Below are 27,387 nucleotides of genomic sequence, written 5' to 3'. Positions count from 1 at the left end.
AATACTATCACAATCTAATATTTCGTCATCGTCAGTAAAACTTGTACTTGGACCAGCCATATTTGTAAACACGGCGCAAGTGCAGACGTCAGTTGTCTTCTATTTTCACTTCCAATGCCTCCTATATCGTGAATAAAGATCGTCGTAGCATTCACGTAACCAAAATAGAAGTCCAAAGTACCGAATAACTCAAATACCAAACAGCAATAGGTTAGAAATGGACAAACAAGCAGTGACATTATCCGGTCGACCTATTGTCGACATGCGAGCGTTCAGCGAAACTGCCGCGGTCGACTTATAGTCGACGACCGACCGCAAAGGGTTAAGCATTTTCTGACGGTATATTATGTGTTTTTTTACAACTTATATTTCTTTATAAAACACTTCTTAAGATTTGTAACAAACATTTTTAGACATAAAAGTATACAAACTACAACAACAACAAAATATTTTTATTCTCATAACTTTTATCTTTACAACATACAACAGGTCTCAAAATATAATAAGCATACAGAAAATATCTAAAAAAGATATAAAAATGGTCACTTTTTGTAAAAACACAACATTTTACTATTTACCAAAAACAATTTACAAATTTTGGGGAAAGGGAAAATTTTTGATGTTTTGCAAGACATTTTGTATATTTTAAAAAGTAATAAAAATATTATTTATTATAAGGTTTTAATTTTGGATATTTTTGTTTTACTTTTAGTTTTTTAACTTATAGTGAAAACAAAAACCTACATTTAAAAAAAAGAAATTAATCCAACTGCATATAAATGTTCCTTGTTTCGTACTGAAAAATTAAATATATAACCGTCTTTACTTTACCTCAATGACATGATAAACATTTTACATAGGTTTGAATGAAGGTGTGTACAACTAGCAAAATAGTGCCTGCCATTATAGAAATTACAACTGCCAGATGCAGGGTTAATTGAGATACAAACTATCCTATCTTTTAAGTTTTATCAAACGACTCATATCCATAAAATTTCATTGAAATTAGTTTAATTGTTTCGGAAATTAGCGTAAACAAACATTGTGACACTAGGTTATTATATATAAAGATTTCATAACAAAATTGTGGCCTCACCTTTTTCAGGCTATTTGGAGTATATTTTTACAGGTAAATATTTTTCCACAATCCAAACCTTTTCTGAAGGTGAAAACCTTTTATGAAACATTTTTTCAATATGTATATTGTACAAAATAATTTATTTTCCTATTTATTTTTTTATTTATTTTTTTCCTATTGGTGAGATCTTAGAAACAAATAAATCGTTAGTTACAGACTATTAAATCAGTAATACATGGTAATGGCTCCATCAGCACTACTGAATATTGCTCATGATTGGTACTGTTGTCAACTAAGAAATCGGTCCTAGCATCACTCCCTCTCAACTGCTTTCTGTGTTACACCGTAAGGACCCTGTGGGGAAAGTTATTTATTCAACTTCTAACTTCCAACTTCAACATTTATTTTAATTTTATTTTATTCTTTACTAAGAAAAGTAAAAAAAGTCATGCAATTTCTTTTTGATTGAAACAAACATTTTTGAACAAGAAACTTGTATGTGGTTTTAGCTGCAGAATTATGAAAACTTGGTATATGTGTTTATTTATTTTTGTTTTTTATTTGAATTATGTTTAGTTGGTTTGGTTTATAATATGTAGTATGGGATTGTAAAGAACAGTCAATAACACGTTTGATGACCAACTTGAAGAAGTTCATGTAATATATCTCTCAATAGCTTGTTTTTCCAGCTATGTTCCATAACACATGTGAGTTTCTATGTGACTCTCTGGCTTTGGGTGACACAGCTAATGACATGAGATCGCTGAAACTGCAAAGTGACATTGACCACCGTAATCTTATCAGCTTATTATATTTTCAAATTTAGTGAGCCGATAGAGATCGAGGAAGGTAACTTTTTGGCTTTGGGTGACATAGATAATGAGTTGAGATCACTGGAACTGCAGGGGAACATAGACTACCGTAATCTCATCAGCTTATCATCCTTTCAGGTTCAGTGAGCCGATAGAGTTTAAGGAGGGTGACTCTCTGGCATTGGGTGACACAGATACTGATTTGAGATCGCTGGGACTGCAGGGGGACATTGACCATCGTAATCTCATCAGCTTATCATCCTTGCAGGTTCAGTGAGCCGATAGAGTTTGAGGAGGGTGACTCTCTGGCATTGGGTGACACAGATACTGATTTGAGATCGCTGGGACTGCAGGGGGACATTGACCATCGTAATCTCATCAGCCTGACTTCCTCTCCACGTGATGAGGCGGTCTGGTCCTCTACCACTGACACAGATTACAGGTATGACATAATACTACAGCTTCATTTGCATTTTACTCAAAATCATATTAACATTATTTAACCCTCTTCAATACCATTACATAAAAATCTATATTAATTGTCATATATTAATAAATATATGACAGAATAAAAATAAAATTTCTTTAAATGTATAACCTTAAATACTAACAACATTGAAAAGAAAGGATTACAACTAATACAAACAACTTGTCTGACAAACAAAAGCAGGCCTACGTATGAAAATCAATTGAGAGAGAGAGAGAGAGAGAGAGAGAGCTTTATTTCAAAATCACATAGACCTGAAATGGCGTTACAAATTAATACAATTAATTACAACAATTTTCTTGCTTCACAAATCAATTTCGGTTTTGAATCCATGATTAGTGATGAAAGTGTTGCCAGTTCAAAAACTCATTCACACTGTAGAAAGGGTTTTCAAGAAGCCACCTGGTGAGATGAAGCTTTAGCGTTCTGGGGTTCTCACTCTTGATGACTTGAGGCAGGATGTTGTAGAATTTTGCCCCTGCATATGATGGTTTTTTTTCAAAAAGTGTCCGATGATGAGCAGGAAGGCTAAAGTTTTTGGGCATTTCTGGTATTATACCCATGCAGGTCTTGATGTCGAGTCTGCTGATTTGAGGTCGCCAGGACGATGACTTCGTAGATGTAGAAAACCCACAACTGTCATCAACTTCAGCTCCTTGAAATGTCCTCTGCAGCTGTCTCTCCATCCCAGCCCAGATAACAGCCTCACTGCTTTCTTCTGAAGAACGAGCACACGTTCTAAGTTGTGTTGGGAAGATGCACCCCACGCCATTATACCATACCTCATATTGCTCTCAAAAAGGGCATGGTAGGCAGTTAAAACTGCTTCAGGCGTGCTAACTGCTTGCGTTCTTCTGAGGGCGAATAGGGCACTGCTGAGTTTCTTGCAGAGAGAATCTATGTGGTCCTGCCAGTTCAGCGAGTCATCAATGATTACTCCAAGATGTTTTGTCGCTCTTACCGCCTGGAAGTCAGGCAAAGCTGAGACTTCTTGTTTCTTGCTTCCAAAGATGATTTGGGTAGTCTTTGATTCATTGAAGACTAAGTCATTGCTCTGGCAGTATTCAATGGCAAGGTTTACAGCTATAAAAGAATTTACTTCAAGGGTTTCTAAAGATTTGTGCGCTGTTAACAAAACCGAATCGTCAGCATACATAACTGTGTGGCTTAAAGGCTCAACGTACTGAGGCAGGTCATTCGTATATAAAATGAAAAGAATCGGGCCAAGGACCGACCCTTGTGGAACACCTCTTTTCACTGGTAGGAGGCTAGACCTAGTCTTAGTCTCAAGACCATTCACCATCTGTCTGATCTCCACAAGCTGCTCACGATCACTGAGGTAACTCTTAAACCACTTCATTGGATCATCCCGAAAACCAAGAAATCTCAGTTTTATCAAGTATTAGGTCATGGCCGAGACAATCAAAGGCCTTACTCAAGTCCATAAACATACCAATGACATTTTTGCCTTCATCCATGCTATCCACTATGTGTTCTACCATGTCAACAAGAGCTGTCTGAGTTGATTTCTTGTGAAGGAAGCCATGTTGACTCGTTGTCAAGATATTGTTGTTGTTAAGGTGCTCAAAGATTCTTATCAGGACAATTTTGCTATATAATTGACAGTGGTGCCAAATAATTAAAAGGAAAACCAAGGTTAATTAAACGAGGTTGCAACTCCAATGATGATTGCAAAAATGGGGTATAAAACTATGTGTACAAAACATGTTACAGTAATACTCAAAGATACTAAAAATGAACAGCAGGAGCCAGTGGCCAGTTTTGAGTGGGATGTGCGTCTAAGTTGCATGACTTAGTCCTTCAAGGTCAGATTATGGTCCCTAGTCATATGGCAGGCAGGTATCAGCCAGGAAACAGGTTGAATCCCTAGCTTGATTCGATCTGAGAACACTGCCAAGTGGGGGTTTTGACTTGGTCTTTGTAATGAAAAAATTACATCTACAACATAAAATAATCCGATATATTTAATCAGTTTAAAAAAAAAAAATTGTCATCTGATGGCTGGCAGGCAAATGGAAAGGTTTAATGAGAAATTTTCTAGCCGCATACAAAGATATTACAGTAAGTATTGCATATTCTATACTACTATTATTCTTTGCTTTTTGAACATAAGTGTTTATAAATGTAAGTTTGCCATACCTCGATAATTTTACTCTTAGTATCTAGAATAACTTGATAATTTGAATTTATATTGTTTTACAAGAGATTGATATACTGAGTGTCTGCTCAGCTATAATGGTAAATGTTGAAAATTCCTTAAATAACAGGCATTATTCCATTTTAAAATTATTTGAATCCGATGAATACATATTTCAATACATATCTATCATAAACCTTCCTGTATAATGAATCATTTTCTTTATGGAAATTTATTGCTTATTATTGTGTGCAAGATTACACACAGCAGTGTTAGTTTTTAAGGAGAAACATATTTTGATGAAATAATTTAGTTTTTATATGACAAACATTCCAAGATATCTGAAAGGTATCACATTTTATCTAGTTCCAGAAAATTTATATAATTGTGTATGTTATGTGGACTAAATATCTTAAATAACTCTTAACTGCACATAGTATATTTAAATCTAAACTTTTTACCTGGAAAAATAATACATGTAACAAATTTTATATAATATAGTTTTTTACACATATATCTTGAGGCGTGCTAGCAGTATACATCTTTAATAATATTTTAAAATATTATTGTGGTTGTAAGTAATAAAAATAAACATGTTTGCCAACAAATACCTTAATTTCACAAATTTCTAATAAACTGAAAGTGTAAAACTAATAACAATAATACAAGAAGTGTAATTCTCACAGATAAAACCTTGATGGTTTTGTAATCACCCAATACTAAAATGTTGAATGTACTAATAAACATAGCTAACCAGTTGTTTCACTTAAGAGCTGATATTTATTATTGTACAGTTGTGCTATGTCAATGTAAAGGTTTTACACTAATAACCACAATTACACTGATATTTCACCATTACTGATGACTTCCATATAACAAGTGAAAAAAAATCATTCACAACTCAAGATATTTCGCTGTTGTCCAGCATCATACGTAAGTATGATACTACATATATTACATAATAAAAACATAAAACAAGAATATCTTTTGTATGAAAATGAGTTTTCTGGCTTGGATGTTTTGCTGGATCTCTTTATACATTATGCGTACAAACTAGTATAAACTCAGTAAAAGTGTATAAATTGTGTATATCATATTTATTCACTTGTACACATATTATCATAGTATTGTATTTGTAATTCTCTAAGGATTTTGTCAGCCGAGGTGTTTTGGAAAAAATTGTTACTGTAGGTACGCAATTTTTTAAATGCAATACATTACATAATCAAAACAAACCTTTAAATTGTAGTAAATATTGTGGCCTTGCAAAAGATTCCAAACAGAGTTTAGCTCTATTTTACCTTCTGCTTTGTGCAGTGTCTGAAATCTGACACGGTTCAGAAATCTGGAATCAATGTTCACCTGAAGAGATCTAAAGATGGTCAGTGATGAAGATATTTGAAAAGAACTTTTGCATTGTTCCTAAATCAGAGACACCTACTGCAAATGTTGAGTTTAGCTCTATTTTACCTTCTGATTTGTGCAGTGTCTGAAATCTGACACGGTTCAGAAATCTGGAATCAATGTTCACCTGAAGAGATCTAAAGATGGTCAGTGATGAAGATATTTGAAAAGAACTTTTGCATTGTTCCTAAATCAGAGACACCTAGACTACAAAAGAAGTCTGTCTGGTTTTTCAACAGCCATCCAGTGTAATCTAGATGAAGAGGTGTTCTCATGTCTCTTCAGGTGCACCATTGAGAAACCTCTTTTGTAGTTTAAAGGTCTCTGATGTTGAAACGATACAAAGAATTTGTTTTGAACATCTTCATCACCGACTTTCTTTGGATCTGTTCAGACGGACATAAGATTTCAGATTCCAGAAGTTAAAGTCTGTGAGAATGTTTATTTTCATATGCTGTACTAAGCAGAAGGTGAAATGGAGATAAACTCAACATTCGTGTTGAATCAACCCTTCCCACCATAGTTACGTTAAGTGTTAACAGTATTTATGGTTTTCGGTAGTTTATAAAATATACAAATATTAAAACAATCTACAGTTGGTTACATGCAAAGGCTACAATGCATTTTTGAAGGTATTTCCCAAATTGTGTTAATATCATTTGTTTGGTTTGACTGCAGATCTGACTCACTTTATTTAAAAATAATTTTTATTTGAATTAATAATATATTGTAGATGTGAAATGTAATCCTTTGCCAAGGATGCAAAATATTAGTTTTATCTGATTAATGGTACAATGTGATGTATTTTTCAACTGAACAGACAATATTGAGGTAAAAGGTACAAAAGCACTAATTTATTGTTTTCTCAGAAACTTTAAAACAAATAGTAATTTTTTCGATGTATTTGATATTGCTAACTATAAATTTTGTAGGAAACTGGTGCTGGCGCCTAAGCGTGGGGCACAAGATGATAATGTAGAGAGTGTGGACATGGAGATGAGCTCTGAAGAGGAGACAGAGGCAGAAGTGTTAAAGCCTGCTGTGTCATTCTCCCTGACCCCACAGATCAAACCCCTCGCCGAGTCACCGTTGGTAGAGAAAGAGGAGCCGAAAGTGAAAAAATTGTTGAATATAGCAATAAGCCCCCCACCACGGTTGCCAGAGCCTCCACCACTCCCTAATGTGAACGACATATTTCCTGAACTGGACAGTGGTGGGGAGGCTGACGAAATTATGGATAAGATCCCTTCCCCTCCAGTACCTCCCCTTCCTCCACCCATGCCCATTCCCCCACTCCAGACGGGCCAGGAGGTCCCAGTGATCAACCCTTCTGGAGGGTATCACCCTCAGCGTCCCCCAAGAGGTTTCTTCAGCCCCCGCTTCAACAATCAGAGACAGAGGTACCCTCAGTGGCAAGCTAACCCGAACAATAACATGAGGCCGAGACCACCACCTATGTCAGGCCCCAGGTTCCGACCTGACAACAATTTCCGAGGGCGTCCCCCATGGTACCGAGGCAACAACCGACCCCCTCGTTTTGGAGGATGGTAAGTTGGTCACCTTGTTTCCTTTACACAAAGTTTTAATGTTGGATAAATATTGTAAATAAAAGCAGTTTTATTTTAGTGTAAATTTTTGAGACTGCCTAGTGTTTAAGTCAAAATTGTAAAAAAATCTGTATAAAGGGTTTATTATTGCACTACTAAAAGTTCTTTATAAATTTAGAGAATTAATTGAGCAACTTTTTATTGTTTTTCATTTTATATTACTTCAAAAGCGTCAAAACATTTTTTTAAACATACAACAAAATTTATAGTAAAGAGCATGCTATATTTTAATTATATTATTAAGTAGAAACAGACTAACCATTGTGCTACAAGTATTTTTGTTAAATTAATTTTTAACCAAGCATATGGTGGTTTATTTACAAAGTGATTCAATAAGGATTTTACATTTAAAGTGTATGCATATTGCTTATATAACTTGCAAAGTCAGCTAATATACACAATGTTTTTGTAAAATTGTAATTCATGCAACATTAATTTTGGTTTTATGTACTATTTAGACTTACATTTTTCCAGTGCTAGATTTCATTTTTGCTTTGATTAATGTGGTATTACTTCAGCAATTACAGTAAAAATTTATGATCCCATATCTCAGACATTAGCTATGGTTAGCTTAGATAAAAATCTTCACTTTCATTATTATTTACCTTGCACATTGTCATCTCTTTTCCTTTTCTTTTGGATAAAATTCTCATGCAAGCTTGGAGCCCATCAAGGCCAAATAGAAGAAGGTTAAAATGAGCATAACGAACTTGCCAACTGTCAAGTAAATCAGATATATGTAAATCTTAAACTTTGACATGACAGTGGGTTTGTGACTGATTTTGCTCATATTTAATATATCTAACTTGCTATCCTTATCTAATAGAGAAAAAGGAAATTGTCTTCCTTTTAACACAGTTACAACAATTTATAACCAACTTTTCCTAAGGATGCAAAACGGCCTATTATGAAATGCTGTAAAGGTTCATCATAACTAACTGTGTCATATTTTGTTATTTGGTTGTAAATTCTCCCAGTGAAATGTTCACTTATCACAAAAAATTATTTATTCCAGAAATACTAAAATATGCCATGTGTGAAATTTTATTCAGATCTTCCTTCCCTAGAAATTTCTTGGATGTATATAAATAGCTGACGTGATCTGCATTTGTATTCTAGAACTAAGTTCATTGTGCTTGGCTTCAAATCTTAAGCAGAGATGATGAACACCTCTTTTATTCTTGGATAACAAGTTGGGATCATACATGAAAATATTTTTCAACTAGAAATATTTCTAGATAGCTTATGAAAATTAAACAATTGGTTTAATGTCTCTAAATTAAATGTGTATTATTACTGGACTTTATAGATTGTTAATTCTTACCAGAAGTATATTAGAATTTAAATTTGATTGGCAAAAGGTGACTCTCATTGGTTGGTTAGATTTTTGGTGATGAGCAAGATGTTCTTACTGTACCCATACATTAATGCAGTACATAGTAGGAAAGAACAATAGCAGCACAAGTAAAGTTGCAACCTAATACATTACAAAAGCAACTTTAAGCGTACCAAACCACCGCACAAACAAATACAGAACTTAGGTATTTGTTACATAAATATTCAACTTCAAGAATCTTGAATGCTTTCGGCACAAACAATAACCATAATGTCTCAATAACTTTCGTACTAAGAGAAAGTTGTAGGTGTACTGAGAAACTCATCAACATATTTTGTATATTTCTATTAGACTGACACTAATACCTTGTTAGTAAACACTGAGTTTTTTTAAATTTTGTTTTAAACCAATTGTTTCAGTTGTCAATTGAGATAATTAAGTTTACAAGTAATTACAATTTCCAAAGTCCTAATTGAATCACTTTGTATGCTTTGACCAATCCATGAATACATTTGCCACCATTGTGTAATCACTCGTAATAGCATACAACTAATTTTGTGGTTACATCATAATTTTTATTGTAATTAAATTAATTTTTCTACACATTATTGCATAGTATTGTTAATTTTGTTGTAAACTGACTGTGAAGTCTGAAAATAAATTTTACTTAGTACAATATGTAGATTTTAATAAAGAACAAGTACAATCATTGTTCAGTTCTGAAATTTTTGTTGATGTTAACAGTTTTTATTTTGAGTAACAAATTACTGCATTTTTTAGTTTTATTTTATTTATAAAATACTTCACTTTTAATAATTTATGTTGTACATTTGATAATTTTAAAGTAATGAATACCAAATGAGAAATCATCATTGTTAATTTGAATTTAAATATAAGAATGAAAAATTGTATGAACAATGAAAAGCAAGTCAACATAAATTGAAAATGAATGTATTTATTGTTTAACATTTGTTTTTATATCATAAAATAATACTTACTTGGTTTCTGTGAGTGACACTTGTTGAACTTTAAATGTAGATCTTGATTTAAATTTTATGTTTTAGCAACTGATCTTAATTTAATATATTTAGTATTGTTTTGCTGATAAATAAAAAAATTAAATATTATTACAATATTGCTTCAACATAAGTTTACAAAAAAATTTCAGTTACTTAAATTAAGTGTATAAAATCAAGACCATTTTTATATGTAATTAATTATATTCATGTGTGTACTCATAATTTTATTTCTTTATCATTTTAGTAAAATTCTTTGAATTAAATAGTTTATTAAAAATAATATCATTATATTTTCCCATTTAATACTTATTGATTCTTTGTTGTATTTTTAAGAGTAATTTTGCAACTATATATAGCATAAAGATTAAACCAATTCTGGTGTTTAGCTTATTTTCAATTTTTATGACTTTTTCATTGTCAATTTACATAGCTCCAAATGTAAGAATTAAATTCATAAATATTTTTATTGTAAATTATTGAATAAAGAGAAGTAAGAGATTCGTTAAATTCAATACCCTGTAAAATCAAAATAATAAACTATTTTAAAGATATAATTTTCATTCTTTAAAATCATACTTAGTTTTCAAACACACTTCCTTATAAGTTAATGCTGCTCGAATATGTAACTCCAACTCAACTCATGTAAACCAGGCATCTCACATGGACACACATAAAACCAATACATACCCTTGTGACTGTTTTAATTGTACAGTTAACTACTATAAGTATTATTGATATAAAGTGTATCAAATATATTAAGAGTTGCACCTCAGTTAAAATTTATTTGTATGTTATGTTAAAGTATCTTTATAAATGTTTGTTTTTTTTAAGAGTATAAAAATATGTTTCCATTTTCTTTTAAGTTGATTATAATTATTTAGAACTTTGTTTATTTATTTAGCTTTGTCATGTATTAATGATCTCTGTAACAGATTTTGTTTTTGAATATTAACAAATTGTAAAACAATTGTCTTTAAACTTAAGACTAAGTTTAGGCTAGTAATAACATTCTTTAATATATATTTTAGAACATCTGTTTCACTATTTGCAGTGTCTTGTTTGAAACTCTTGAAAGGTGATAAGAATTTTATATTTTGACTTAACCATTGGTGTATAATAAAAAGAGTACATACTGGAATGCACTATTATATTCTGTGGATTGTAGAAAATTATCTTTGTTGCTTATCGATCCTACTCCTGGTTTACAGCTGATGTGAGTGATAATGATTAGTAGATTAATGCTATATGAGTAGTGAATTTCCCACATTCAAGAAAGCTGAATAAATGTCTGTTGGGTTCTACCCACTGTTGTTTTATTTTAATGCCACCTTTGATCTGGCTGTATACCGGAATGAGATGGATAGGAACATACTGCATGATAGTCATATAGCTTGGTTTAGTTTGACGTCTCCAAGATTTTTCAAAAAATATCAAATATCTAAAACTTTTAGTGTTTTTTGTATTTTAAATGAAAGCTTTTTTAAAGATGAGTACAGATAGAAATTTACAAAAAGAATTATTGAAGTAATAGAACTCAAAATATTTATTTATAATTTATGAATCAAGTAGTGGCAAAAAACTTGTATGTTACAAATGTTCTGTTTATTCTTAATACATGAAGAAAAATTTACTATTGTAAGTTTGAAATAATATGCTCTTTATTAAGTAATTTTTTGTAAATAGTTTTGTTGATCCTAGGCAATACAAAAATGTTAACTTTATTTTGATATAGTTTTGAAGTGTGGGAATTATGCTTTATGGTTTTTAAGGAACCAGTATTATAAATATTTTGTTTTAAGTTTACAGTGTATTGTATTTTTCATTGTTTTTTAGGCTGTATGTTAGTCTAGCTTTTCAATATGTACCTTTCTAACCAATATATCCAAGCTTAAAATTGAAAATAGAAAACACAGTACTATAATCTTGCATTTGTTATATTTTGCTTGTTTAGCATCAATATTTCAGTATGTAAAATGTAAAGTTTTATTTTTTAGTTCTTAAATTGTAAAATGTTTGATCTGTTTGTTTTGGCACTATTAATAGTAATTGAACAATTAGTTGTCTTTAAGAATGATTCATGTAACTTTCCTCTACAGTGGTTTATGTAAAAAAAGAAATGACTGGGTAGTGTTGTGTTTTATTATAATTACTGTTGAATGCCTCTACTCCGTTAGATGGTTTGACAGAAAACTTTTGGTTATAATGTGTTCCCGGTGCCACGTTGTGTTTGTCTTAAATCAATAAAATTTTACTATGTACTAGTCAGTCAGATATTTACTGCCAAAATTTACACTGCCTTGTATACGAATTATACATGGGCCAATTCCGATTCTTGACTAACATTGCTAGATTTGCAGTGCTACGATGTATCTTGACCTCAATCTTAGATACTTCAGGCTCGGTTATAAAACCAGTTGTAAATCTGTATCAATGACCAAGGATACAACTGATGTAGCCATGATCCTGTTGTTTTCTTAATACTTTCAGTGCCATATCCGTTAATAGTAGAGAGTAATCAGACTCACCTGACTGGGCATAGGTACTATAAAGGTTAAATCAACACTACGAGGGGGTACCCAAAAGAAACCGGAATTATTTTATAAAAGCTATAGATTTTCAAAGTTTTTACAAAAAAATTCTATCCACTTCAAAATACTCTCCATTACAACTAATACATTTGTCCCGCCTTGTTTCCACTGTCCAAAACATTTTTTGTACTCATCGTAAAAATGGCTTACAGCTCCTCCCTCGTTTTTTTTTTTTCTTGACCTCTTCGTTTTAAAATCGGTATCCTTTCATGCCCCTTTTCATGCGTAGAAATAAGAAAAAGTTGCACAGTGCCAAATCAGGTGAGTAAGGTGTGTGGGGCGAACCATGCCATTTTTAGCCAAAACAGTTTTGAACTGGTTGTGTGCTGCAGGTACGTTGTCGTGGTGGATGAACCAGGCTCTTGTCTGCCACAAATCAGGTCTTTTTTGACAAACACTGATACGCAATCTTCTTAAAACTTCCAAATAAAAGGTTTGATTGTCGGTCTGACCTGGGAAAACAACTTTGAATGAACTATGACCTTGGTATTAGCTGTTGTTTCAAAACACTACATGTTTCAACTCGATGTTCCTTTTAATTGCGAGTCAGAACTCGAGGAACTAACTTGGCAGCAACCTTTTTCATTTCCAAATCTTCTGTTAAAATTTGCTGATCCGAGCTCCAATATAACCCATTAATCTCTGACAGTTGATCAATTGTTTGTTGTTGACGGTTTGTGAGCACAAACTGTCGAATTTTTTTCAATATTTTTGTTGATTTGGCAGTTGATGGACGTCCAGATCAAGGTTTGTTATCAATCAACATGTCGCCATTTTTAAATCAAGTAAACCACTCATAAATACACTTGAGTTTTACCCATAGGGTCATTTTGTTAAGCTGTTTTCAACATTAAAACAGTTTCAGTAGCATTTTTACCAAGTACAACACAAGCTGCATACTGCACAGCTGTTTACTGAAACTTGCCATCATAAAAAACAAAACAGCATTAGCAAAAACAATCACTGCAGATGAACGGAACAAGCCAGATTGACAATATAGGCACTGGACTGGCTATGAGTTGCGTTATACACACCTAGTGGCAGAAATATATACTACACAAGCTCCATCCACGGCAATGCTATTCCAGTTTCTTTTGTATACCCTCTTGTATGAGTCAGTTTTTATAATTTCAGATGTTAAAAAAATTTGAATTTTATATCAATTGTGTCAAGATACATCTTGCAAAATTATCCTGCTTAAACCTATTGTTGTAAGGTGAGCATGTGAAGATTTTCAAAGTGAAACGAGAATATTTGTCTTGATGGCAACAAACACAAACCAGTGAGTGCTATTGTGTTTGAAAACCAGCAAAACAAACATGCAAACATTGGTTTATTCAACTTTGACTCATTTTCACTGTGAATATAGTATTTTTTTATAAATGCATGGACAATGCCTTGAATAAACATTGTATGGTTAACCAAGATTGTATAGCATTTATCTACAGACAGAATCCTAACTGAATCCGGAAAATTAAAACAATATTGGAATTGGCTCATTAGTATAAACATTTTATATAAAGAAATTGCAGCATTTTAACAAAGTTATTTTTTGTCACTTGAATTTAGTGGTCTATTTTCATCCTGCTGTACCTACATGGAAAGGCAAATTTGCCATTTCCTTGTATACATAGAGTAAAAATGTTCATATAAAATTATTAACATATTTTACATTTCTCAGTATTTCTTCAAACAAGGCAATGAATTAGTTTACCGTATAACAGTTAAGTTTTATTGTCTTTGACTCATTAAATTATAAATTAAAGTCCAACTTTTCTTTGTAGGAATTTTACAACTCAAACATATTTTTAAAAGCCGTCAGTTTGTGGAGAAATTAAACTTGCAGTTGTGAGTATGTAAAGTTCAATGTGCAGTTGTAGTTTTAAAATCAAATCATTCTTGATGTTTTTTATAAGTAGGTCTCATCAGTTATAATTTATCGTATTTGTGTTGTTAACTATAGAAAGTTATAATAAGGCTTTGTCAAAAAACTCATTGCAAGTTATACTAAATAATTTTTGATGCAAAAAGGTAGTAAAAAACAAAAATGATAGCAATAATAAACAGTACATAGTTAACAGTAAATACAGGCCAGAAAGCTATTGATAATTTTGAAGCAATATCACAATTTCGTTTCAAACTCAAGGTGATATTAGCATTCAACATTTTTTTTTTAAATTGTAAAGGCCATATTTCTCTTATCTTCTCTTAAAATATTCAAATTTTATCACTCTTGATCCCAGCATTTTAGGCTATTATAAATAATTTAAAGATTTACCTGTATTCAAAAAGATTTGAATACCTGTAGTCTTAAAAATATTTACTTCAAGATATTTCATATTTAATGCTGTGGATAATTTGAAGAGTCAAGTGGTAAACATTTCTGGTAAAAATTTGCTCATCAAAAAATACACATAATATACAAATTTATTAAATTATCTTTAATTCTTTAATGACATCTTCATTTGCTTTAAAATTATTATAGTTAAAATTATTTTAGGCATATTTTATTTTTTATATGCAGATTTTGAAATAATTGGATCTTCTCCCAAAGTAACACACATTAAAAAGAGATTTTTTTTTTCTTTTACCATCACAGTTATTGTGATGGGATTCCATTTCTTCGTTCATAGAAGCGATTTTCAAGATGGTTGCTTGGATTATGTAAGTATATTTTAGTGTTGATATATACATTTAAAATTCCAATAAAACAAATAGTTTAAAAACCGGAATGCTGATATATGTGTTAACCAAATATAATACAGTGTATTGTGGCATGTTTTGTGGTGTTAAAGTTCAGTTTATGTTTGTCTATTGCTGATAAACATTGTCGTACAACTAAGCATCTTACGAGGGGTATTAGAAAAATAAGGTTCCCTATGCCGCTGAGACAGAATGCGATGTGTTGGGAGAAATCTGGCAACACTGTCTTACTCATCAGCTGTCCCTCTCTCTATCCATACCACTCACGCCTCACTACGTCCAACAGTGCTGGCCTAGCTGCCTTCGAAGATGGAGCTCCTTATCGTTGTTACCGCCAGATGCGAAATTCATGCTGTGATATGTTTTTTAAATGCAAAACAGATTCCACCTATTGAAATTTCATCGTCAGTTAATCGAAGTTTATGGGGAAAACTGCATATCTGTTCGGAAATGGTGTAGAGAAATCAGTGAAGGCCGCATGGAAATTCACGATGAAACCAAAGTGGACGGCCTTCAGTTTCAGATGGAGTTGTTGAAAAAGTTGAGACAATATTGCTTGAAGATCGGCCATCCCCCCTGCAGCCCAGACCTAGCCCCAAGTGATTATCACTTATTCCCAAAATTAAAGGAACACTTGGGTGGCTAACGCTTCAGTACCAATGATGAAGTCAAGGAAGAGGTTACTCGATTCCTCAAAGGATTAGTGGCAGAATTCTACAACATGGGGATATAAAAGTCAGAGCATCGTCTACAAAAGTGTTTGGACAGAAACGGTGATTATGTGGAAAAATAGCTTAACTTTTAAGTTTTAAACTGATGTATAACACTAAGTAAAAATATAGAGCTGTCTATTTTAAAAAATCATGGGAACCTTATTTTTCTAATACCCCTCGTATATGCCTTTCAACTGTTAGATTGTTACATGGATTGAAGGGTAATTTAAAAGTGATGAATGATCAAAGTGGCTGCATAAGTCAATAGCAATAAAAAACAACTAGTCACATAAAACAACAATGTGACTCAATGTTGTAAAACCAACTAAGAATTTATTATGACTAGTTTTTCATGCAATGCGCAACATACTCGTGTTTACACAAAGACACAATGGAAACACTAGTATTACATTTTATGAAAGTTATGGACTACACTTCTGGAGGCACAATCTGGAGGGCACAATCCAAGTGACAATAAAATCATGATGAAGTGACAATCAAGTCATGATTATTCTATTATATATTGGAAAAATTCCCAATTCACCACACATGGGATGGATGGACTGACACACTGGAAAAAGCTTCCTCAACTATTAAGTCTTGATAACGACACACTTTTGCTAGTCAACTGTAATCTGAACTAGTTGCATTGTTTGCTTTTTGATGTGACATCAGCACATTCGTTAAAAAAAGTATCCGACATAGAAGATTTCATTGATATGAATCAAGTAAGTTTGCATTCAGACCTTGAACATTCGTACTCATGCTTGCACCCACCTGTGGATAGCGCCAGCCGCTGGTTGGCAGCATTTGAGTGAATTGGTATGTAGTGCTCTTGGTGGTTCTTTTATTACAAGGAAAATGATATAATGATTAGAGCAGTGATACTGCACTGAATTTGCTAGAAACTAGGTGAAAGCTATTTGGGGACCTTCGAGAATGCTCTTGCACAAAGATTCAAACATCTTTTGACGATGATGCCATATGCTCCAGTTCGTGATCAAAATGCCGAAATGATCAACATCAAAAAGGATGCTGACTGCTTTCTTTAATTCCTTCTGTGTGGCACACCACAGGGTCAGACAATCACGAAATAGTACATACCTCCATGACCGAAATAGTATTACCTCTGTGGTGCTATGGGACGCAAGAGACCAGAGTTGTAGTCAACAGGAAATTGATGCCTCCATCATTACAGTACTCCAACACATTCCTCGCATTTGATTCAGGCTGTTTTGGTGAACAACTCATGTGGTTTAACAAGTTCCTTATTCTCCTGATATGGCTCCCTGTGACTTCTGGCTGTACTCAAAACTCAAGAGGCCACTGAAAGAAACAGTATTTCAGACAAGAGAAGACATATGGTTGCAACAGTGATCTAAATTCCATTCCAAAAGAGGCTTTCTTAGATTGCTTTCAACAATGGCTAAGAAAAGACTCCCAAGGAGACTTACATTGAGGTAAAAAATTTAACCCTACAGGTATGCCAGTAATTTTCCTGGCCAAAGGTCTGATAGTTTTTTTAACAGATCTCGTTCATGGACGTCTTTTAAATCAGGTTATAGATACTACAACTATCTACATTTCTTATTATATCCACAAAATTGTTTCTGTTAATTGACAAATTAGTGTCACTCTGGAGTACATTTATAATTAAAATTATGCAAAACATGTGATTGCAATTAATTGATACCCTGTAGATTTTTTAATTATTTGTTCATTGATATAATCAGACATGTTGCGTGCATATTACGAGTCTTGTATGATATTAGTTACTGCCATCTGAGCCTGTCCAGTTTAATTCTTTACATATACAGCATAAGAATTCCATAACTTATGCTAATTTTCCTGTTTATGGCTGTTTTAGTTTAATCTCAATTTTCCCCCTTGTTCTAAAGACATTTGCTATTGTCAAGTACCATGCTTTAATATCAAATAAATCTAAAAACTTAATGGGGTTTTTTTAGATCATTAATAAATCAAGCTACTAGCAACAAACCTTTTAAAGGTTGCTCTAAGCACTAAGCAGACAATATTAAGAATAAAATAAATCATGAACCTCTGAAAAATCCCTAGGTATATAATTTTGGATTTGGTTTGATCATTTGATGAATATTACATAACAAATTTGCTGCTTGTCGTACTTTATTGCTATCTCGGAAATAAATCATACAGAGTCAGTGTCTCAATTTTTATCCACTTGTATTGTAGCAAAGTTATCATCTGAAACGATTATCTATACTTGTCTGTCAGAAAAAGATGATTTAAAAAAAAAACTTCCAAATATTGGCAATCTATGATATTTTTCATGAAACAATTCGTTTTGTGTTTTCTTTCATTAGACATAAAGTTTTTAACTATTAGCATATCGTTTCAATTCATCTTAAATCCTTGCAATCCTTGATGAACTATTTGCCTTGGAATATTTATACCTATAATGCAGAACCTGGTTCTGTAAAAACTGGTATGTTCTGGATTAAAACAATCTTCATTATGAAACACAGAGCCCCTAGATGCGCCCCGACCAAGTAATAACAGTTCATACAATTACCGATGAAACATTTAAAATTACCTTTTTAATTAATGGATTTCCATAATGTGGTTAGAATGCCCATGATATCTACTGAACTAGGGAGCACTCATTGTCTAGAGCTTTTTCCAAACCATAGATACAATAGGTGTGCTTAACTTTAACACAGGTCTTTCTCCTAATCTAAGCTACTTGAGAGTAGGTGAATAAATAAAAACACTTCCGTTCAAATTTGATCTCATCTATGTTTATGGTAAAATATCCAAATGACCAAATTTAATAATAAGTGATGTTTTGCATCTTAACACGTTCACTGTTGAATTTCAGTCCACTACGTACCCAATGTACTAAAATATATTTTTTGTTTAAACTTAACGTTAGATGTTTTCTTGTAGACTGGGGATGGTATTTTGTTGATTGTAGCTTTTTTTTTTTGTTCTCTTAGGACAAGAAGCTTATAAATTGCACTTAGTCCTGTAAGGACCTTTGCGCTGCTTCCGGAGTGATAGGATATTCAGGATGGTTAAGGTTAGGGAGTAGGGGCCGCCTCCTATCGAGATCCATGAGGAAGAATTAGGGCACTACATCTCAAAGTCATCCCGGAAGAAGGGAGGCCAGCTGTGAACCAGCCTCTCCAGTCAAAGTAGGCAGGGGGTGGCACACCCTTGTTGAGGTTAACAAGAGCCTCTGAGGTAAGGGAACAAACCCTACCAACTCCAACAGCCATCCTCCACAGTAGGCTTGACCTATCGAATTGCCCATGAATCCCAGAATCTCAACATTTGCGGTTAGTGATGTGCCGCTACTGAACATCCATAAGGTTGCCCAGATTGAAGTGGCACATCGGTTTTTGCTGTGCCCAGTAGTGGGTTCAACTGGTAGGTATAAACCAGCCAGAAGTGATCCCTGCTGGGTGTTGATTGTAGCTTGGAAAAGTTTATTTTTTGGCCATTTTGAAAACTTGAGGTCCCGGGACCTCACGCGTACATAGCTTATCACTATCACTTGCGCAAAGGAAACACATTTTGTCTCTTATGTATAGAATTATTGTCAGAAAGGTAAAATATATTCAATGCCCGGAAAAGTTCATTTAGGCAATTTATAAAACTTGAGGTCTTGGGGACCTCACGCGCACATAGCACCCGATTTGTCACTATTATTTTCGCGAAAAACACATTTTGTCTCTTATGTCTAGAAATATTGTGAGAAAGCTCAAATATATGCATAACTAAGTATTTACAATTATATATACATCCCTACCAGCCAGCCAAATGCCCTGTATAATTATCTATATACAAACTGTGGCTGTTGTGGAGATTTCTCTCATTAGATTCAGAACAACATTCGCAGCGTGCCCTTTTCCTCCCATATCGTCCAAAACTCCACAGTAAATTAAAAATTTAACCATAAATCCATGGGGATCACATAATGTATACAACTTGATTCCATACTTGTAACATTTATTTTTAATAAAACGCCATAGACTCGCCAAGCACAGGAAATGTAAACACACGTGCCGAGAATTCAGCCGAGCCCATACAACAAAACAAACATAACCTCAACAGTCCCGCACAAGTGCCAAGGACACACTAATGAAAGAAAGAAGTGATGTGCACATGATGTCCCGAGACCTCACCCACAGTGAACGTGTTAAAAGCCAAATTGCTGCATACTAATATTAATATTGAGTTTGACTAAAGGGTTGGGTTGTAACTGAAAGAAATCATTTGATTTTAACAATTTTTCATCAATACCGCAAGTAAAAATACTTAAGATATCTGTGAAGGGTTTCCTGCCATTCAAGGGGTTTGTGAAGACAAATAAGATACAGAAAGTCTAGTCCAAAAATAACAGTCTCAGATTGTTTCCATAACCCAAACTCCAAAAATAAGCCCACACTATGATTTATTGTAAATGGAACAGTATAATCCTATTATTTACATTTAAAATCATGATGTGATGGCATGGCAGATTTATGTAGGTTGCCATCAACAGAAATTGAAAAATAAGCTGGGAAAGGATTAATAGGAAGAGTAGTAGCACATCCAATACTAAAATACCTTACAATTCACCTGACTTTTATATTTCACAGGTGGATGAACTGCTCCATTCTGCAGGTCTGGTGGTTTTATTTATACTTCCTAAAGATAGGTCATGACCTTAGTCATGAATCTCTGAGCAGTTAAGATTGGAGGCTTAAACATCAAGAATATTATGTTTAAGATAACCAGGTAATTGTTAAAAAACAGTAATTCTTCCAAAAATTATACAATGGTTATGTCATTATTTCATCAATTAAATGGTGTGCAGACTTCTTAATACAACATTCTGTTCACTTATGGAATGTCATAATACACAAGTTATCCAACTCTGATGTACTTATAACCTGCCAAAATGTGGATAACAAGTCTCTGACTAGGGCTATAAAAAGGATGTAAGCTATATAAGGTTTACATTGATTATTGTCCATGTCAATAAAATCATCTCTCAATTCAATCATAGATAAGGGTCAGGTAGTCTCCATTATATGGCAAACACTCGGCAAGGGATTACTACCTGCCTCATATTGTCTGTTGACTTGGAACATGAACAGTAATTTTAGACTGAATTCCAGAAAAAGCAAAATTTACTCGGGGAGTTGATTCAGTAACATTGACAACTTATTCCAACATCATCTATCTAACTGTGAATTACTTTCACTATTTCTCCTGCAGGGATGTAGTTTTTACTGTGATGAGTCCAAGCACTTGGTCTTCAGATCTCAGTTAAAGAGAGTGCAAGTTCAAATCCTGTCTGTGACTGTACCACTTTTTATCAGTACAATCAACCTTGTTTGCATCAACTCTCAATTCTGTTTGATAAGATCCTTGCACAGGCTAGTGGCTCATGAGGACAGACAGAATAAGACAAACGGGGATCAGCCTCTTTATCCTCTCAGAACAGGATGATAATGAAGTATTAACGACCAGGTATGATTTAAACCATATACCATCTACCAGGCATCAGATATTTTATTATGATAGATAGATAATCATCACACTGCTGGAACCCATTGTCTTAGAAAACAACCCCCTAAAACCTTCCAAGGTAAAGAAGAATAGTGGTTTAACAATCACTGTAGTGATCTACAAATAAGGTGTGTCCAAAAAGTATTCCCAAGTCCATACTTATTGCCCAAGTTTAAACTATGATGCAGGTATAGGAGTGGTACAACAGAATTAAAGATGGCAACATTTCAGTGGATAGTGACTTCACTCTGGTGGACAGCAACAAGTCTAAATAGTGAAGTTATTGATGAATTTAATTTCAGTGATAAAACATCGACGTATTGCTGTCTGTGAACAACCTAAAGAAGATTTGGCGATGCACAGACTTGCTTCAAAACTTGCTTCAATAAACTTGTCAGCAGAACTAAAGCAGTTGCAGCTTGAAATTTCTCATACCATGTTATGATGAACAAGATCCTAAATTTGTCATAACAAGCAATGGATCTTGGAAGTATGGATATGACCAGGAATCAAAGTGCACTGTACTCAGTGAAAACAACATTGTCAAGTCGGAACAAAGTATGTAAAATTCAAAGCAAAAAATTAGGGTCATGGCAACAATGGAGTTGTTCATAATGAGAACACACCGAAGAGTCAGACTATCAATTAATACGTGGACTGCATCAGATGCCTTACGGTGCACACTCACAGTGTGAGTTATTGGTCTCATGCAGAATATACCAGCAGTGAAAGTGTTAACTCGTACATGTTTTATACCTATACAGTTATAGCCGTAGACATGTGCAAGATCAGAGCAGGCTACAGTTATGCATAAAAATACCAGTCAGTGTATAATCACCAGTGAGTGGGGAAGTTAAGCGATGGCAGTGCCTAGTCTATGTGTGCAGAAATGCACACAGTTTTACCGTGCACCCTAACTTGCCAAAGTTGGGGGCACAGCTATACGCCTCCTACTGCACAGTAGTTTTACGTGTTGACTGCAGCAGATGCCTTGTTTCACACACACATAGTGCAAGTTGTCAGTCTCAGTATAGACCAGTAGTGAAGGTATGAGAATACTACATAGAATTCCGTGATGCTGTGCACTGTATACATATTGACTTCCAGACAACACAATCTTGTCAATGTCATCAGGTCAATGCTCATGTGTATTTCTTCCCACTTTGTTCAAAGTGTTTTGACAAAATACAGCATTTCTGTATTACACTAGGCTCACTACTTCCCTGATATGGCACCTTATTGTTTCTGATTGTTCCTTCAGTAAAAGATTGACATTAAAACATCCCGATTTGAAACCAGGAATAAATAGTTCCAATGCAACAGCTCCCTTGATTCCACAAGTGGCAGGAGCTATGGAATAAGTTTCAGGAATGTTCAGGGACTATTTTGAAGATCATATGTCAAAAATGTATGAATAAATAATCTTTTAAAAGATTAATGTTGGATACTTTTTGAATACGCCTTGTAAATCCTGTGGCTCTTCCATTACCTTTAATACAAAAATCTCAGTCTAAAAGTATGTACCTTGAGCCATGATCCTCAAAATTACAGCCACAATAAGACATCAAACAATTGCCTACCTCGAACTAAGGCTCACACACGACCAATCTGATCTCCACCCTAGCTGTGTTCATACTGTTGAATTATGCTTATAAATGCTTGTTGAATATATTTGGCAGTTTCAAGATGCAACATTATGATGACTTCACTTTGAATTTGTTTCTGATAATATGACTTAGAACTGTAATGTACTCAACAGACCTATACGTTCTAAGCATGTCAATCTCAAAGTTTTGCACTCCCACTTTCCAAATCGAGGATTTTACTATACTCTGGCCAGTTTGATTAAAGAGAATAGCTACAGTAATTTTTTAACTTGCCAATAAGCTTCCTATGAGGTCCAGATGAAGTCGAAAATCTTATATCCAGAAATCTCCTTATATTGTCCACAAAAGGTCTCAATTCAATACCTAGGCCTTAAAGGCGTTTTCTCAGATGGCAGTGCTCCGTTACAAGGTTTATTATCCTATGCATAACAACCCTCTAGCTGTAGCTTCAGAGGCAATTTCTTAGGAAAGTGAATGTAAAATAAGCTTACTCATCCTAAGCCCTGGAGTTGTTGCCTATTTATTGTTAAAAAAAATAATAGTCTGAAATATCCCTGAAATTGATTCCTGGATATCTCGAAGAATCACTAAGTTTCCATGATCTTTGTTATTGATGCAGCATTTTCCAATTTATCAGCGGTTTTATTAACTCTTATTCCATTGTGGACTGGGACCCAACATAATGAGATTATTGTCTGCTCAAATTCCAGACATATGTAGCGATCCTTAACCTTAACTCAGAGGAATAGAGGGCTTGTAAGTGTTGCCTGGCTATATGTGAAATTACTGATTTTTTGTTCTTGATTCCAAGTCTCAGATTCTTAAAAGTGCAACTCCATAATGAATGTAACTTCTGTCTGGAATACAGAGAGTTATTAACCCACACCAGTACATTGTTCTTGTACCAGTTCCCCTCTGTCTTTTGCACACCATTCCAGATCACAGGAGGAAATATTCTCTGTCAGTTGGACCAATCTGCTTTTGAAGGAATTCACTCTTCAAATAGTGTTCTGAAGGAATATCTGGATCTCACTGGCATATTGAAAACCCCATTTCCATTATCTTCTAAATCAAATCAAATTACTCTTTATTTTCAAATATGCAATGATTACAATCACATGATTATTATTATGAAAATACCGTCACATGGGCCGAGGCCTGTGCGTGACGGCGAGCTCTTATTTACAACAATTTTAGTAGAACAGACTTTTTTTTAAATCCATACAATAAATAAAATTCAGCTCACACAATCAGTCCCACAAAATAAAATAAATAAAAGTTACGAAAACAAAAATATCTAAGCAAGCGGTTGAACATGTTGTACATGCTGACACGACGGCACAGCAACTGAAAGTAGTTATAGTAAATGTAGTTAATAACGGTAAGTGGGAGTGAGGAGAGACTCAGCGTTATCAGAGCCGATCATCCGCAGCCAGGTAGTAATCAGTCGTTTGAACAGACCAGTTGGTTCGGCCCGCAGGTCCCTTATCACTGGAGGCAGGCGCCTGTACAATGTACTCGCCACGTAGTATGCGTTCGTCAGATTCACAGTCATCTCGATGACAGGAGCCCGCACACCACCCCCCACAGCGGCCCTGGTAGAGTAGCTGTGAGTAGGTCGACCGAGTACCTCCTCCCTGTGCCTATAGGTGTAGACCATCACATTCCTAATATACAACTGACGGATCGTGAGAATATCTGATTCTATGAACAACTGATTTGATGAAAAACGTTTAGGTTTATTTAGAGCTGCCTTGAGTATAGATTTCTGAATAACATTTAATGGATCAATGATAGTTTTGAACGCCCCTCCCCACGCTATTATTCCATACTGTAAAATAGACTGAACATATGCAAAATAGACAGTTTTTAATTCATTATAATTTAAAATTTGCCCTAATTGGTAAAATACGTATATCATTTTTCTAAGTTTAGGTTTTAAATAATTAATGTGAGGTTCCCATCTAAGTTTTTTATCAATAAATTATACCTAGGTACTTGTACTGGTCCACCCTCTCGATAGGCTGGCAGTGACAGGCGGTGTTAACTGAATCGCCGCATGAGTGCAGTACTAATTGCAGCTCCGCGGGTGGCTCACTCACATTCCTTAATGCGATTGGTAAAAATTTTGTTTTACTGACGTTCACGGTTAGAATGTTAGAAAGAAACCAATGTTGTATTTGCGTTAGCTCGTTCGAAGCAACCTGGTAAACTTCTTGCCAGGTTCTTCCTTTGAAAACAATTACTGTGTCATCAGCGAACAGTTGTAACATTCCAGTAATATTTAGCTTTACTATGTTGTTTATATAAACGAGAAAGAGTAATGGGCCAAGTGTACTTCCTTGAACAACGCCATAATTTACTTCCAATGGACTACTATTTCGATTATTTATTGTTACAAATTGCTTCCGATCAGTTAAATAACTTTCGAACCATTGTAATGCAATTCCTCTTACACCAACATATTTTAATTTATTAATCAACAAATTTCTGTCAATTGAATCGAAGGCTTTAGCTAAGTCCACGAAAACTAAGAGAATTTTAAAATGTTCATTTAGTAAATGCATTATTTGTTTATTAATCTTGAAAAAGGCGTCTGAAGTATTTGTTCTCTGTCTAAAACCAAATTGTAATTCCAATTGAATGATTGCGCTATGCCACGAGCTCCTGAAGCATACCAGAATTTCTCACATTGGATATGATATTCACTCTTCCTAGACACAGTTCAAATGTGCAGATCTGATACCTCTGATTTAAACCTACCCATCATATGTTTATATCACACAAATAGTTCTTAATATGGAAATATCTAATGGACTGGATTAATATCACTGTTTCTAATGTGATGGTAATTGGCTGAAAATCAACTGGTTAGATAGTTTACAGACATAAATCATCACTTATATCCATACTGGGTTTCATGGATTAATCTCCAGATCCCTAGACAGGACACAAATTAAATTTGATCAAGAAAATTAAGGGGCTTGGGAAGAGACTAATAAATGAATGATTCATAAATAAAAAGTAAAGTAATGTCTTATTTTACCAGACGAAGTTAGAGCCAAGATAGAGGCTAGGGATCATTGGGTCAGTTTTAAGATGCTCATAATTCCTAGGTTCTATAGCCATTGTATTTCAAGCAGAATAGAATTCATAGATATCTTCACTCAAATTATACATTCTAAATACTTTCAAGAGCTAAGGTTTTAAAACAAATAGCAAAATGTAGCTCTGCTCTTATATTTTATTCAAGTTTCATTTCATACTATTACCAAATCATGCGTGAATTTCCTAAACACTACCAATTGTAGCAACAATATTAGTAGAGCCTGTCTTTTCGTGTCTGTGTTTTCCAATGTTTTGAATTTCATTGTACAACTTTTTAACTGTACTTTTAGCTTATATATATTTCTAAAGTGTTCCAGACAATTCCCCCCCTCCCCCCCTAAAATTTGTTACCCTGGGCTATAGTCCTTAAAGCCTGTATAGAAATCCAGTCCTGAATTCACCATGAGTATTGCTTCAAACAAGTATAATTATACTTAACTACTGTATTAAGATGATAGTTAAGTATAATTACACTTTATAGAATAACATTTTCTTAATTCATTTTAAAATAATTATTGAGTTCATTGATTAGAGAAGGTTAATATATTAATATTTTCAAGTTTTGTTGCTTCTTTATCTAAACTCTTTACAAAACTCTTTAATAGAGTAAATCAGAAGATGAGTAAACTTGAAATGTTGTGTGTGTGTGTTATATATATATATTTTGGATGTGTCAAAAGGACCTGTTGGTTTTTAAACAAAAATAACACAATTACGTTGAAAATAACATCAAACCAAACGAATTGGTCACTTTAAGATCTCAAGATGACATGCTTTAAATTATGTCCTTTGACCATGATCTCTTTCAGTCCTGCACTGAACCTTTAGAACACCTTCTTTAACATTGCAGGAGAATTGTTGGTGACTTCTTGGCTTATGGTCACTTTTAACTCGTCCAGTATGCAAGGTTTGATTGTGTAAACCCGTGCTTTAAGGAACCCCACAAGAAATAATCTCAAATGCTAAGGTCTAGGAAGTGAGCTGACCATGAAATGTTCCTAAAATGTGAGATGAATGGGCCATTGGACTTGCCTCTCTTCACGTCATTGGCTGTATGGGCAGTTGCCTCATCTTGCTGGAACTACACCCTCCTGCACACTAAATTATTTCTCTGAAGTTCAGGAATCAGGAAGATATGTAGCATCAACATATAATGTTGCGAAATAACCGTAACTGTTCAATCACGCTCTTCAAAGAAATTTGGCTAGATGACTCAACTTTTTGTTACA

At 34.0% G+C, this 27,387-nt stretch overlaps 1 protein-coding gene across 2 annotated transcripts in view; it reads left to right on the top strand.

Annotated features, from left to right (window-relative positions):
• Positions 1-12,162, top strand: part of LOC124354713 (extensin-2-like) — a 51,774-nt gene extending 39,612 nt beyond the window's left edge. For both annotated transcript variants that reach the window (XM_046805370.1, XM_046805371.1), the window contains 2 exons: positions 2,159-2,332; positions 6,872-12,162. In XM_046805370.1, coding sequence (XP_046661326.1) covers positions 2,159-2,332; positions 6,872-7,490 — 793 coding nt within the window. In that variant the 3' untranslated portion in view covers positions 7,491-12,162. The remainder of the gene's footprint in view (positions 1-2,158; positions 2,333-6,871) is intronic.
• The last annotated feature ends 15,225 nt before the right edge of the window (positions 12,163-27,387 follow it).

Source organism: Homalodisca vitripennis, chromosome 2 (assembly GCF_021130785.1).
Source record: "Homalodisca vitripennis isolate AUS2020 chromosome 2, UT_GWSS_2.1, whole genome shotgun sequence".
In the NCBI taxonomy this organism is placed as follows: domain Eukaryota; kingdom Metazoa; phylum Arthropoda; class Insecta; order Hemiptera; family Cicadellidae; genus Homalodisca; species Homalodisca vitripennis.
Note: the sequence above shows the minus strand (reverse complement) of the source record. Positions and strands in the feature narration are given on the sequence as shown.